This window comes from Anopheles cruzii, chromosome 2 (assembly GCF_943734635.1).
Source record: "Anopheles cruzii chromosome 2, idAnoCruzAS_RS32_06, whole genome shotgun sequence".
Classification (NCBI taxonomy): Eukaryota; Metazoa; Arthropoda; class Insecta; order Diptera; family Culicidae; genus Anopheles; species Anopheles cruzii.
Window position 1 is genome coordinate 45,774,034 of NC_069144.1, and position 15,649 is coordinate 45,789,682.

The 15,649-nt window shown below is 51.4% G+C and overlaps 1 protein-coding gene across 1 annotated transcript; it reads left to right on the plus strand.

The window, feature by feature from the left end:
* Window positions 1–3,499: 3,499 nt before the first annotated feature.
* LOC128278228 (uncharacterized) lies at window positions 3,500–8,931 on the plus strand. The gene is made up of 11 exons (XM_053016906.1): window positions 3,500–3,609; window positions 3,723–5,736; window positions 5,811–6,275; window positions 6,362–6,494; window positions 6,558–6,929; window positions 6,999–7,322; window positions 7,390–7,576; window positions 7,655–7,814; window positions 7,888–8,014; window positions 8,507–8,661; window positions 8,731–8,931. Exons 1-11 carry the CDS (start codon window positions 3,500–3,502, stop codon window positions 8,929–8,931), a joined length of 4,248 nt encoding a protein of 1,415 aa, XP_052872866.1.
* Window positions 8,932–15,649: the final 6,718 nt, after the last annotated feature.

A 15,649-nucleotide genomic window follows, 5' to 3' on the forward strand; every position in this document is an offset into this window, starting at 1 on the left:
TATACGGAGAGAGAGGTTTGCGACCCGCTGGTAGCAGAGAGAGAGAGTTGTTGACAAACTCTAATTTGTTGCGTTTGTTCATAAAAATTAGTTTTTTTTGCAACGAAGCCCAGAAAAAAGGAGTCTCCAAAGTCGATACACTGTTATTTCAAGAGCCACTCAAGGGGCTCACGTGATTATGTTGGCGTATTCCCGTCCTCGGGTTTTTTTTTTCTCCGGCCGAACCACCCGAACTGAATCCGCCACAAAGCGGCAGCGCAGGGCGCATTCCGGAAAGTGCCGGCGAAAAAGAAGGAAGCAAATCTTCCACACTTAAATTTTCTTTCCAACAGCGAAAAACAATTACACATTTTTGCCTTTGCCAACGCACACACACACACACACACACACACACAGTCGCACGTATCTTCCCACAGACGCAGTTTGCAAGTTCCATCCCGTTGACAGTTATTGGAAATCGAGTTCCGAACGAACGGAGAACGATCGAGAGATGTTTCAAGTGGCTGTGTGGGTTGAAAGGGAGGAAATTTACACCACCACCCAATTTGCGTCCCGTCCCCAAGACACACGCGCCGGCTGGCGGCTCGGCGGTCTTTTACGATTAAACGTAGCGCGGCGCGCGCGGTATGCTAAATGTCTTCGCCTTCCCGTTCGCGCCGGTTGGTAACCGATGATCGCAATGATGGCGCTGACAACGACGATGACTGATTGGTTGGGATGAGGCGGGGCGGTGCACGATGATAAGCACGCTGATGATGGCGATGATGATAACATGCTGATGCTGCGTACCCCACCGAGGCACGATGATTATGTTGACCACCGATGCGGGGGGAAGGGCGCAAGCACCAGCTCGCCCTTCCCCGAAAAGGGACGAAAAAAAAAGCGAAACGATTCGCTTGGAGATAATCGATTTTCCTGTGCCCCGTTCCAACCTCGTCGGAATCGTACGACCCGCGCACCCTTCACGGGTAAAGTGGTCTTTGCGGTCTGGACCGAATCCGCTTTTGAGCACGCCTCGTCGCACTTTTTTTTCGGCTGCTGCTGTCGCTGCCCCACGAGGACGAGGAAAAAGGACACCGGCCTTCCTCTGGGGACAAAGAAGCTAGGTTAGGTGGACGAAGTGACTCCAAAATAGGTAGCAAATTAATATTTTGTGGCCTCGGAAAGGGGGCGACCAAGGAACCGTGGCCAAGAAAGTGCCGAGGAACGCGTGCAAAAGTTTTCCCGAACCGTACCCCCACCGGCGCCCACAGCCCAGCCCAGGCTGAATTTCGTTTTCAATTTTCCATGGCACGCTTCGTCTCCGATTCATTGTGCGCGGGTTCCGTTCTTTTTCCACATGATTCCCTGGGGACACTTTAGCCACGGTGCGGGGCGATAAGTAGAACTCTATCATCGGGTGGCTCGATCCGGGGCCTGCAAATCGAAGAGTAAATTAATTTAAACGCCTCTCCGGCGACCGGGCAACGGGCACACCGAGAATGTTGCCACAGCTCCGAGCAGTGAAAGTTCCGGGAAGCCGTTAGCCAATCTTGGTCGAAAGTGTCTTGAATCTTTGAACTCGTTGGCCCCCCGCCGCACAGGGTTCCATCGTATCGTCCAGTAACCGGGACAACCTGCAAGACAAGGAAGTGGGTGTGTGAGAGAATGCGAGTGTCTGATAACTGCCAATCATTCTTGAGCTACTCACCTTGAGTGGTAACAGCTTCCTGGAACACACACCGACACAACTAATCTGCTCCATTCCGGCAAGCGAAGCTCTCGGAAATCAGGTAACGATTCCGTCCGGATGAAGTTGTACCGCTCCATCCGACAATCGGCCAGCATCGGAATCGACCGTTCATCGTCTCGTCGCACGCATAATGAACTCTTCCAATCGGTTCCACTAACTCCGTTCGTTGGAATTCTAGATCTTTTGGATTTACGCTGAATTTCGGATTGACAACACCGAACGTGCGACTAGCGCCACACTCTTAGGAGTACTAGATCCGTTCACTTGTGTGAAAGCGTCTCCAGCCGTCTCGTCTGCCTAGTTACCAGAGTCACCGCCGCCTGGGTCGACACACCCAACCAACCAACCAACCCGCCTTCCTTAGCCTTCTGGTCGAAATGGACCACATTTTTTTGCCATTTTCCGGAACGCCCTCTCTCCACCCAAAAAAACCAGTTCACTTCCGGTCTTACACGCGATTCGTTACGCTGGAATGAGCTTGTTTCGATAACAAATTTTGTGTTATTACTTTTGCCTTCCCCGGCCGGCCGTCCACCTTCCGGTCTCTCGCCGGCGCATCCGTCCGGAAGGATCATGGACACGGAAAAACACAACCCGCATGACGAGGACACGATCCGGGGACACCGATATATGCGGCCCAGGAATATGTTTGATTTCCCGGCATGTGTGTGTGTGTGTGTGTTTTTGCTATCCTGCCGTCTGCACGACGCCCTTACATTGATGGAATGTTCTGGTCCCGGGATTGATGAAAGGCAGTCGTCCCGACCCCGTGCCACCACAGAGAAGAAACACACAATGGAGCATCGCAGACGGCCAGAAAAAAGGGCCCAATCTGTGTGTGTGTGTGTGTGTGGATCTAATGCGGTTGTTAGACAACGTGTCGGGGAGCTGTTTTTAAGACGTCGCTTGTCGCTTGTCGCTAGTCCCGCCTGCCGCGGCTGATGGCTTTCTTCTGTAGAATGTCATGCTCTAAGCGACAGATTTCTCACTCAACGACAATAGAGAGCGGAAACAGTGAGCAGGCCGGCAGTGCGTGATCGGTGGTGACTGATGGATGGCACGCGGCGGACGAGGAGAAAAAGTAAGCCTTCCACGGGCGCACCACTTGTGCCAGCGGCCAGGACGATACCGAGGGGTGCCAAGTAACAGCACCAACCGTAGCGCACATGTCGCGTATAATAGGGTCGCGGCATGTCGTTCGGTTTGAGTGAGAATCACGCCAAACGGCTTATGTCGTTTAACATCCGACCCGAACAACAATCCCCCCGTCAATGGACTTTGTCCCCGGGTGTAATAGAATCCCCGGCGGGGTTGGAAAAATTGCCACCATCGTTCGGATTAGGACCCCCCAGCCGGAAGTAAGGGTTGTGCTACCATTTTTGACCTAGCCGGAGTAAGAGGCGAATCGGTTACACTCGGAACAAACTTATGCGCCCGCTTTGCGATACTCGACTTGCAGAGTGTGACAGCTTGTAGTGAGACCGTGGTCGTGGCGTCTGGCGTAAGCCCATTGTCGTGTGGGGCCGCGCTTAATGAGAGTACAATACGCTGCTGAGCTGCGTTGAATTTAGACACAAACCAGAACCCAGAACCGATCTCGCGCTCTCTCGCCCGGACAGTATCACTCCACAGCCGCCTGTTGATTCTGCGGAACTAATCTGCATCTCTGCCTATCTCTCTCGTTCTCGCTTTCGCACGCTCTCGCACTCAAGTCTGTGATTTCCATCAACCCGAACCCGAAAAGTGTAACGTCTCGCGCCGCGCACGATGATGGCGTCGTCATTCGCTAATTGCTCGTACGCGCCGGACCCCGCTGGCGGCGACGCGGGTCCATTCAACTACGGCGAGCGGAGCCTGCTGGACGACCGGGACAAGCGGTAAGTTTTGGGCCCAGGGACCCATCGAACACACACGCGCGCAAGCCGCGGCGCCGTTGATAACGACAGTGGAGTGGTTCTGTGTACGAATTGTTGTTTTGTCCCTTATCCAGCGGCGTGACGCGCGCATCGAGCCTAGCGCTGCCCAACCACTCGCTGCTCGATCTGCTCGAGCACAAGCAGAAGCTGTACGAAACGATCCACCTCAATCCGCCACCGAAGGGCAACGGGACCCGGCGCCACTCGTCCGACTCGTTCCCGATGATCGAGAACGACAACTTCCAGATACCGCAGCGGCAGGGCAAGAAATCGAACCAGGGTCTGACGGGGCCTGGCGGTCCGCTGGTGCCGCCCCCGGTACCGAAGCGCACCTTCCAGGGTAACTTTCCGCGGAAGCCATCGGAGTCGTCGTTTGAGTTGCAGAAGCGTGCCTCGCTTCTGGCGCTGGATAGCTATCAGCAGCAGCAGCACCAGCAAAACCACGTCCTTCAGCAGCAACTTCAGGCACAGATCCACCACCAAGCGACACAGCAGCAACAGCAGGCGGCCTACGCCCAGTACGTACGCTCCGAGCGGCTGTGCAAGTCCGCGTTCGAGGATCAATCGTTCAGCTACTACTCGGCCCCGAAGAGCGCCAAGAGCGCCGGTGCGAGCGATCGGTCCGCCAACACGCCGGGGATCACCAGCAACGGCGGTGGTGGTGGCGGCGTCGGCGGCGGCACCTGTCACAGTGTCAGTGCGACCAGCTTCGACGATCTCGGCGAGCCGGATGACTTCGTGATCTTCGGCAAGAAGATGGCGTCGATCGAGTCGAACCGCTCGTCGAGCGACTCGAACAAGTCGCAGACCACCATCGACACCGGGTACGTGTCGGCGAACGAAACCGAGCGCTCCATCCTGACCGGCGGCAGCAGCTCGTCGGCCAAGGGCACCTCCTCGTCGTTCCGCAGCCGGTTCTCGTCCGAGGACACCCAGTCGTCGCTGGACAGTTTCCTGTCGTCTGAGCTGCACCGCACCGACACGATCGAGTCGCTGCCGCTGAACGATTCGCCCTTCAGCCTGAAGAAGAACGTGTTCAACTTTGACCTGAAAACGTCTCCGCTGATCCGCGCCACTAGCACCGTGTCGCCGAGCTCGCTCGACGACAGTTCGCCGCGCAGCCTGGAAGGCGGGAAGGGATCGCGCAAACTGCCCACGGTCCCGACCCGCAAGCCAGGATCGGCCGGGATCGTGATGCAACCGAAGCTGCCGCCACCGGGCGGATCTCGCATGACGCCTCCGTTGCCACCGTCTCGATCGCAGCAGGCATTCGAGACGAGGAAGCTCCAGAAACTCCAGCATCAGCCGACGCAGCTCAACAACGTGGCCACGGTGCACAAGTCGGCCCTCGAGAGCCTGCAGGAGCTGTACAGTCGCCCGCTCGGTATACGGCGCAACATTCATCGGCCACCGCCACTCGGCCAGCAGCACATGCTGGGACCGACGGGACCGTCCAGGGGGCAGCACCTGCAACCGAGCCAGCGGCAGGACCCGAGCGACGCGTTCTCCATTACCTCAAGCCCGAGCTATCAGGGCAAGTCGATCGAGAGCTCGCTGTTCGCGTGCTCGACGACAGCGTCCAACGGCAAGCCGCCCAGCAACAACCGGTCGAGCATCCGTGGCCTGGCCGCCCTGGTTGACGTGTCGCCGACCGTCACCGCAAGTACGTCGGCCACCGCTGGAACTGGAACGCTGACGACCACCATCACCACCACGAGCAGCAGTAGCAGCATGAACAACACGAGCGCCGTCGCCGAGAGTGTCGCTGGAGCACCGGCGATGCGGTCAGTGCCGCCGAGGGTCAGCATGCGCCAGGACTCGAGCATTTCGAGTGACAGCTTCAGCCAAACGTCCAGCCCGAGCTACAACTCGAAGATCATGGAAGCGCCGCTCCTGTCGCACGCCGCCAAGATGCCCAAGGTGTCGAAGGCGATCGCGAAGAACCTGGACGAGATCGCCAAGGAGGGTGCCGCCGGTCCGGGCGATGCGAACGGAACCGCGGCCATCATCAAGAGTGCCTCGACCCCGGCCAGTCTGCAGACCATCGTGCGGCTCTCGAACGGTTCGAACGTGAGCCTGCAGCACAAGGTACAGTAGCACCGGGGTCGGCTTCCCTGCGGGTTCATTCGTTTCATGGGCGATCGTTCTCTTTCCCGTTCCAGAAGTTTCAGATCCTGAAGGCTCGTAAAAACTCCAACCCGTACGTCACCAGCGGGCGGCTGAAGTTTCGCCTCTGCCAGATACTGCTCAACGCGGTCGGACTGCTCGCGATCGCCGGCGGACTGGCGGCGTACTTCAACGCGTACCCGACGATCAAGTTCGTCAACCAAACGATCACCCGTACGGCGGTGGCCGTGCCTCCAGCGTCCTCAGTGTCGCTGGATGGTGGCACTGCCATCAACGCCATCTCATCCGGATCCTCCTCAGTGTCGGGGCCAGCGGGAGGGCCCGGATCCCGGGTGCCGTACGATCCCGCCCTCGGGTACCACCCACGGGGCGACCGCAATCCGGCCCCCGGCATCTGTCTGCCCGTGATCGTGAAGTTCTGCCAGCAGCACCGGGTCCCCTACAACTACACCGTCTTTCCGAACTACATCGGACACTTTGGCCAGCTGGAGGCGCAGATCGTAAGTAACACACACTCCGCCTGCGAAGTCCCTGCCGGGGGGCCTGGCCCTAAGCAGCGCTTTAACGTCTAATCGCCCCCCCGCAGGAAATTGACCTCTTCGAGGCGCTGGTCGATGTGCAGTGCTACGAGCTTGTCCCACTGTTCTTATGCTCTCTGTTTGTGCCTAAATGCGGTCATTCCGGTTCAACCGTACCGCCGTGTGAAAATTTGTGTAGTGGTAAGTTGCGTAGGGTCACGGGGCTCCTCACACACGCCCTGACGGTTTGCTTCCGTTCCGCAGAGACTATGCGCCGATGTAGCTTTTTCTTCGACGTCTTTGGGCTCGAGCTGCCCGAGTACTTGCGGTGCGAAGTGTTCAACAATGCCGTCTCGGACCAGGAGGAGTGCGTCGGGATGGCCGAGTACAAGGAATCGATGATCCGGTCCCGGCGGCCGATGGCGTGCTCGGGCTTCCTGTGCGACAAGCGGCGCTGCATTCCGACCGACTGGAAGTGCGATGGACACGTCGACTGCCAGGACCAGACGGATGAGGCGCATTGCGAGTTTTGCGGGGATGATGCGATCCACTGCGGCGAGGGGCGCTGCATGAGCCAGAAGCACGTGTGCGACGGCGTGCAGGACTGTCCGTTCGGGCAGGACGAGCGGAACTGCAGTAAGTGCCGCCGGCCGCCCATGTTCCCGTGGGTTTAATGACGGGGTGTCTTTCTTCTTCTCCGGCCAGTCCGGTTGAGCGAGCGAAACGGTGACCTGGGACGCGGAACACTGGAGGTGTACAAGGCCGACCTGAAGCAGTGGGCACCGGCCTGCGTGAAGAACTGGGATCCGGCCACCTCGCCCACCATGATCTGCTCGCTGCTGGGCTACAGCTCGGTCAACTCGAGCCGCACGGCGATGCGCGGCTCCAACCGGACGCTGATCAGCACCAAGGACGCCTCGGCCATGTGGCGCATGTACCAGAAGAAGCACACCAACCTGATCAAGGAGTTCAACAGCTGCGACATCAACTCGCGCTACCCGGTGGCCGAACTGACGTGCTCCAATTTCGGTAAGTTCCCGGGGGGCTGTGATCCCGAGAGGTCTGAGATCTGACCCACGCGCTCCGTCTCCGACAGAGTGTGGCAAAGTGCCGAACAAGAAGTACTTCAAGGCGACCAAACGGATCGTGGGAGGCTCGACGTCCAATCCGGGCGACTGGCCGTTCATTGCCGCCATCCTCGGTGGCCCGGAGGAGGTGTTCTACTGTGCCGGCGTGCTGATTGCCGACCAGTGGGTTCTGACGGCGTCGCACTGTATCGGAAAGTAAGTCCCTGGTCTCGGGGTTGACCCCAGTTCCCGGTGTCAGCAATGTGACATGTCCGTTTCCAACCCCCACCACAGTCAAACGATGCGCAACGTCAACGACTGGACGATCCAGCTCGGGATCACGCGGCGCCACTCGCACACCTACTACGGCCAGAAGGTGAAGGTGAAAACGGTCATCCCGCACCCGATGTACAACCTGCTCATTCCGCACGACAACGACATCGCGCTGTTCCAGGTAAGCGCTTACGGGGTTGGCCTTGAGCTGCGGGCATTACATTTCTTCGCTTGGCTTTCTTCGGCTTCCTCAGCTCGCTACTCGCGTGGCATTCCACGAGCATCTGCTGCCGGTATGCCTACCGCCGCCAAACATCCGCGAGCTGCCGACCGGCATCAACTGCACCGTCGTCGGGTGGGGCAAACGGGAAGAGCGTAACTGTAAGTACCAAACGCTCTTCTTGCGGGCTGCACGTGGCGCCAGGTTACGGTTGCATTTCCTTGTGTCCAAAACGCGCACACAATGCGCCAGATTGTTGGTGCGCTGCTTTTTTCGTTCCCGGGGAAAAAGGACCAAATTGTGGGGTACCGTAACGGGGGGTGCAACGAAAGGAACGGAACAGAAATCACACACACACACACACGACAGGTCCGTTGATTGGAAATAGATGAGTGAAATCCAATTTCCGGTGGAAATATTTTCACCATCTGCGACTCTGGCCGAACCTAATGCCGACCCCTTCAGTACCAACCTGGATGCTGGGTTGGGTTGTTGGTGATGCCATCCCATCGTAAACTGTGGCCAATCCCTTTGGGAAGGGATTTGGGTGTAAATTGTGGTGGTTCGCAACACCTTTGGCGGCTCGCTCGGGGTCCGTTTGACATCTTAATCACAGCACTCCTCTCGGGGTGGGGCGGTCCACATTTCCACAGCCACACCGAACGGTGCATCGTACGAGCCCACCCTCAACGAGGTGACTGTCCCGATCGTCAGCCGCAGCCAGTGTGCCGAGTGGCTGGAAACGTTCAACGTGACCGAAGGCATGATCTGTGCCGGATACCAGGAAGGGGGTCGCGACGCTTGCCAGGTAGGATACCGGTACCGGCTTCTTGGGGCGCGTTTCAAGAAATGGGAAATCATTTCCAATTTTTCTCAGGGTGATTCCGGTGGTCCGTTGCTGTGTCCGTATCCGAACGAAAAGGACCGCTGGTTCGTCGGGGGCATTGTCTCCTGGGGGGTGCGTTGTGCCCATCCCAAGCTGCCCGGGGTCTACGCCAATGTGCCGAAGTTCATACCGTGGATCATGTCACAAATCAACAACCACTCGGTGCTGCAAACAGACACGATCGGCCGATAATCGCCCTACCACTGCGCCGTCTATTGCTATGCGGAGGACGGAACAACTGGGCACAACAAAGCTGCAAAGAGAACCGGTTAGACCTGAACGTGAATCGACAATAATCTGGCGGTCTGCCCGATACTAGTTTTTGTTTCATCTTACAAATCTTACAACGACAACGTACTTACGATACACGTGGCTCATGGCTGTAATCCCCGCCTGGCGGTAGCTCCGTTATTTCTTTTCCCTGTCTACGCTTCACACTTGTCAAATAGTTGGCACATTCCGTTTCCGCACAGCTTTCAAATGTCACCTTCCAAACGAGCCATCCTCGTCTAAGCAACCCGAGACGAGTCTTGCATACCAATCGCGTCGAGTCCATCGAGTCACCTCTGTTCAAATATCCGACCGGATATTGCCAAAACCAGAAAAAGTAACATTTTAAACCCTCACATAGAGAGTTCGAAAATCCAATACAGCTGAAAGTGAAAAGAAGCAAAAGGTACCAGTACCCGTGTTGACAATAAAACTTCCCAACATATTCTCTCTATTGAAAGCGCACACGTTAAACTAATGCACCCGTTGAAGGAAGACAACCAACTGTGAGTCATTTGTGACAAAAAAGGCGTAACCCGGACAATAAAGCACAAAACTCTAAGCTCAATCGTGTGACGGTAACACGAAAAGGAAACCGACAGCCGCGGACCGTTAAATAAATGGTCGGCACAGTTTCTATTTTGATTAGATTAGATTGAAATTGTGACAATAATATTGAGTAAAACTCACAGAAGAAATGAACACAAAAGCTAACCAACAAAGTTATTGATATAAATTAGAAACAATATTACACTATTTTTGCTGTGCATATATATAAATATACATACATTTGGGCCCGGAAGACGGAAACGAACTATGATTTATCACATGACGAACGGCGGAAGCACGGTTCCGCTGCGGCCAACAACCGTTAGCTGACTGACCTCGGTTCTGGGTGGCTGTGTAGCAGATTGTTGTTGGGAAAATCCCGCCCTTCTTAAAAATTATCATTCAGTTATCAAAGAGTCACGGAAGTAGCAAGGACATTGATGGAGCCACACTTAGAGCATGATTATACAATACCACCAAATCCATGCAAAAGCCGCTGGGCACCCGCCGTTTGGGATGGTTGAATCCTGTTTGATGAGTTTAAGGAATGTAGATTTTACACGTTGGGGGGACGATGGGCAAAAATTGTGAGAGCTTTTCAGGGATGTTATGATAATATGGTCGAATGAAAGAGAGAAAGGAAGAGGGAGAGAGATTTAATTCACATTCGAGAACCGTTTTAAAGAACCGGCCGTATGATTCTGATTGTTGTTTTTATATTATCGCCCCACGGAAGGATTCGATTGATTAATGAACTGTTGTTGCATTAGGATGAGATTTAATGAAAGTTGCAGCCGGCCAACCGGCAAAAAGACCAGCGCAGGGTGTGCCCGCTTGCTCGGTGTTGGGTGGAAAACGTATGTTAAACAACTATCGATTTTAGACGTGTTAAATTATTTACATATAACGTGCTTCTGATCGTTCCGTTAAAAGAAGGTCTAATGGGTTGGATTACTACTTGCGCTTGGAGCTTTCACGTAGACGAATATATACATTTTTATACGTATATTTTCAGTTGCTCATAGGTCATTCGGACAACATAGCCAGCGTTCGAAAGTATTTCAACCGTTGCTCCGTAGGAATATTGAGCGACGCATCGAATAGACAGAAACCCATTCTTGCTTTACCGGAGCCACACTGAAAGTGGAAAGAAATGGCGCACAACACGCACTAACAACAATTCATCAATTATCCAATCGAGGAAACGAAAAAAAATAAGACAAAAACCTAATGCAACCCCAGGGCGTTGTTTGATGTGAAAGTGTTATATCCGAGTATTATACATTAAAAGACGTGCCCACAAAGTGGGGAACGAATGTGTCTCAATTAACTAAACCAATAAGGGCATGATTAAAAAACGATGGACAATAAAACACACAATGTGAACGTATTTAAATAGATAAACTCAAGCAGGGCAAAACACAGATGAAAATTACACCCAGAGAGATATTAGAAGGTATTTTTATACTATTGAGCGTGATATGTGTGCGTGTGTGAGCGGACAATAGTAAATCGTAACAAACCAGTAACTTATCAGTAAAGGCAACTTTAAACAAATATCAAACCTAAGCATAATCTACCAGGACTACTCCTGTGTTTCGGTTGAGTGCAGGTTTGGTCAGACATGTGCAAAGCCGAAGCAAACGGACAATAAGAGACCATTGTGACACACGGTGTGCGTGGTGAACTGTGTGGATTGCAATCGAATACTGATGCCGTAGCGTATAAGAGCCCATTTTTTACCCCACATACCTGACCCCTACAGGACACGTTTGCTGCAGAAAAGCTTCTGATCCCCGCGGTTAGCTTGGACAATGGTTGGTGTGTGGGACATATCCTCCTTCTTGTATCCTGTGACCGTGTTAGTGAGTGTATGCCTCCCGCCCCGTATGTATCCCGTAGGCGCAGTAGAATCCTGTACAAACTGAGGATAATCACCTATCACCTAAGTAGTGCACGGCCTCGCCGTGGTGGCCCGGGCGTTGATGTGTGACAGTTTAGGGTCTCCGTTTCATCTTTTGAAGTGTATATGTGGGGATATAAACTACCCAATGGGCATCAAAAATATCAATATTGTAGAACCATTATCTAAATGATAGATCTTTATAGTAGTATATTTCTAAAGCGAGTGCCCTAGCAGGGCGTACAATTATGTCCACATAAAAAGTGACCGTAGGTAACGAGTGCTATAAAATTCAAAAATCCACTCACTCACATGATCTCTGATGCAGAACGAATGGCACACGGACCCAATGAAAATTTATCCCCCACGAGAGGTTGAGTACTGGACGCAAATGGGCAGCGTCATAAAAGAGTGAAATACGAACTAGAACCACACTAGAGTAACAAGTAAAATATATTGTGTACAAGTTTTGTAGCTATAGCGGATAAATGCGAAAGTGCGACTAAATCACACACACACACACAATAAATTACTCGATCAGCTATAGTAGTGATTCCGTCACTTTTTTATACACACTGTCTTACATTGGCCGCTGCCGGGGAGGGCGATTCGAGCGGAAAGTGAATGTATTTATATGATAAATAGGGACAGACACACAAGACGCAACCCCCACGGAGAGAACCTAACTTCTCACAACACAATAATACCGTATATCAACACAGTACGAATATCCTAAGCTAAGAACGAAACCTGTCTTATGTAAACTAGTTGCAATACAGTACGCTCAGTAAGCAACGAGGGCAAGCAGCAGTGGCAGGGCACCCTGTTCGAGAGGTCAACTTTGTGGACACACGAACTAGAGTCTGACTTGAGGACAGTATCCAGGCTGCCCTGTGCGGGAGGTGTAGTCGAACTTTAGTGCACACACACACATATCTGAACAGTGTATTTAGAATTCCCAATTTTACGAACAACCAGCATTGAATGGATAGAAGCTCTAAGAAACTCTTATACACCCACAGCTAAATGTAATCCATCGACGACGCATCGATCGAAACAAAACACAAACTCTATCGCGTAGCAAATATTTCTATAGCGGCCTGTGACATACTTGAAGGCTTCCATTGTTTTTCCTAAGCAGGGCGCGATAGAGACGATCGTGAAGGGATCGGACAGCACAACGAGACAACAGAAAAGTATTCACACCAAGTCTAGTAGAACCGTTCCGTTAGCTTTTGAATGTTTATTATCGAATGAATGTTTATTGAGTCAAGATCTTGACACCTAGGCAGCAGCTTTCCATGTTCACTTTAACCGTAGTGGCCCGTAAAAGCTCAAAGCTTCATTATGCTACCGTGTCAAACTACTATCGTTCCGTTATCTGTACGATTTTTACCACAAATGTGAGTTGCATAGAAAAGAAACTTAAAAAATTCAGAAACCATGTGAAGTAAACTAAACTTGCAAACAACAAAACATACCACAACGTAGAGTGTAACAGTGAATGAATACTGATTCAAGTTTAATCAAGTAACAAAACAACCGAATCATACATATGCGTGGGTTTCAGCTTTAACTAAATCATAGAGCAGAGTACTACAAAAGCACAAACGTCGTCAAGCACCGGATGGCGATGGGAGAAAGTCTTCTCGTCTCGTCTGCCGAAATATGGAAATATATGTGCCTAGGGCCAAACCAAATAGTTATTAAACGTTCGAGCACCGCTCACACCGCTTGGAACGGAACACCAGAAAACCACCACAACGCAATGAATTGTCGCTTTTTGGATTGTCTGCTCGCAAGCAGCACACACGAAATGTTTTCTTCCGCAGTCCATCGATCGATGGAGCAGCATGGTGTTTTGTAGCCATTCCCAGACCCGCGACCCGTTCCGATGGAGGATTGATTTTTACAACACGCTACTGATTTGTTTCACACAAATGTTAACGACGCACGATACTATGTGTTAGCAGCAGGATGATATTAGCTAATATGCGAACGATTCACTTACATAGCATATAACTAGCATAGCCGCCACTAAATATCTCTAAACAAAACCCTAACTATTCAAACGAATCAAATAGAGAGAAAAGGATATGATAGATTTTATGTATTTCTTCATATACAGAGAGCCAAGGCATATCTTTTTACCGAACCGTGCGGCATGTGCAATGTGCCACGGAGCGAGTAACCTCCTTTCAAACCATATGACAAACCGTACTAGCGTAAGACCAGTAGTTCGTGTAGGGTTCGTGCAGCATCAACGAAAGTGTAACCCAGGCCATCTCACCGGTAGCGCCAGCAGCATAAATACTCAAGCATACTTCAACATTTGGCATGTTTCGAGTGGATCCGATAAAACAAGAAAAAAGATTGCTGGAAACTTATCGTACAAAGCTAGAACCATGCGAGCCATGCGAGTTTTCCCTCGTTTTAGTGCCCATCTGCGCAACAATCAGGAATTATTGTGTCTCCTTACGATTGTACAATTAGGGCCAAAGTAATCGAACCGCTCGTATCCAGCGTGTAATAACCGGACGGGAGAAGTGAAGATGCCGCTACGTACCTTGTAAACTATGTAACTTACAGCACGTGTCACAGTGTCACAGCAACGAATGGGACTGCGCTGTCCGCAGTGGCAGAGGCCTACACACCACAAAAATCAGCCGAAACAAACACATTGCTTTCTAGAGCGCCCACAAGCCACATTCAACAGTAAAGCATAGACAAGTGACTCAAAAAACCGGAGATCGCACAACCCTCAAATATATCACCCTTTTCACCTTAGGCCAGTTGTGCTTTGGACGTAATGTAGAAACCATGACAGAGAAGCACCACAGAAAACAGAATTTAATTCAATGAATTAAACAAAACGTTGTGTTCCACCGCTTCTTGTGTAACTGTAACGCGCGGCTGCTAATTGTGCTAGCGAAAGGAACAATGCTTTGCAATTTTTACGTGGAAGAATAGCTTATTTTAAAAACAGTTAAACAAACTCAAACACGCAAAAAAAATCTTGCACAAGCGACTTGAGAGGTTTACCGAAACCGGAACGAGTGTAGTGTTTGTCCTCAGTGGTATGCGGGCGCGGAAGTGCAGAATCACCCGAAACTAAATTCAGTGTTCAAATGTAATCAACCGAAGTACAGTGAGCTAAACAAAGTTAAATCAAAACCAAACCTATTAACCCCTTAGGGCGTTTGCCGGTGAGCAAATTAAAGTTTCCTCCACACGTGACCACGTGACTAATATGTAGTGCATAGAGAGCCCAGCATCCAGATACAGACACGACTCTGGACCGTCACTTAGTCTATGAGGCATTTACTTACAAACGTTGGTACACATTTACGGATACGCTGCAATCATTGTATGTTTTGTAGGACAAATGGCATTGGATACAGTTTAAAGGTAAAATTGAGTATTTTAGTCCCGCGTACACCACTCGGGTGTTCCAATCGTGTTCCTCATTTCAACTCATTCTTCCACAATCCGTCAGTCGGTTTTGTGTAGAACGTTACTTCAGCTTGTCTTACCTATAATAGTACCGAGTCAATTGTGGAAAGTCACGACCACTTTCGTGTTTGGTGTGGCGCAAAAAGGCCAGCGTTTCGGAGCACCCGCTCACCATGGTAGTGTCCTGTTAAGACGGTTCTCGTTTTTTGAGAACCTTTGCGACACAATGCGTCCCCACAGGGGCCCTTTCTTTCGGTTGTCCGAACCATGATGCACGGTTTTCAACTTGAGTATTAGCAAGAGTGGTCAGGTTAATCAAGATTAATCAGAATACGATTAAACAAACAACCGTAAGGTTCAGTACATAAAAACACTCAAAAGCCAACAAATAAATCGCTTTTAACCTGAATCTGTAAGCAGTGATCGCCAAAAACACGCATCGGAAGTATGCATTAGGAGTTGTATGCTAAGATACCATGTGCTGACATTTTTAAGGCATCAGAAATGGATTAAGTAGGAAGTTTATACAGATATTAGATTGAGACAGAAAGACCTTCTGCCCTAGCACCATAGGGAAGTCGATTTTTGGTGTTGACGTTACTCAACGCATTGCTAGAGCATTGGTTTTTCGTGTAGCCAGGATAGTTCGCCATAGACGAAGGAAATCGCCGTTACTACGGATGGATAGAGAGGACAACCCCCAAAGAAGAGCTAGCTCAAGAATGCTACTTGTAT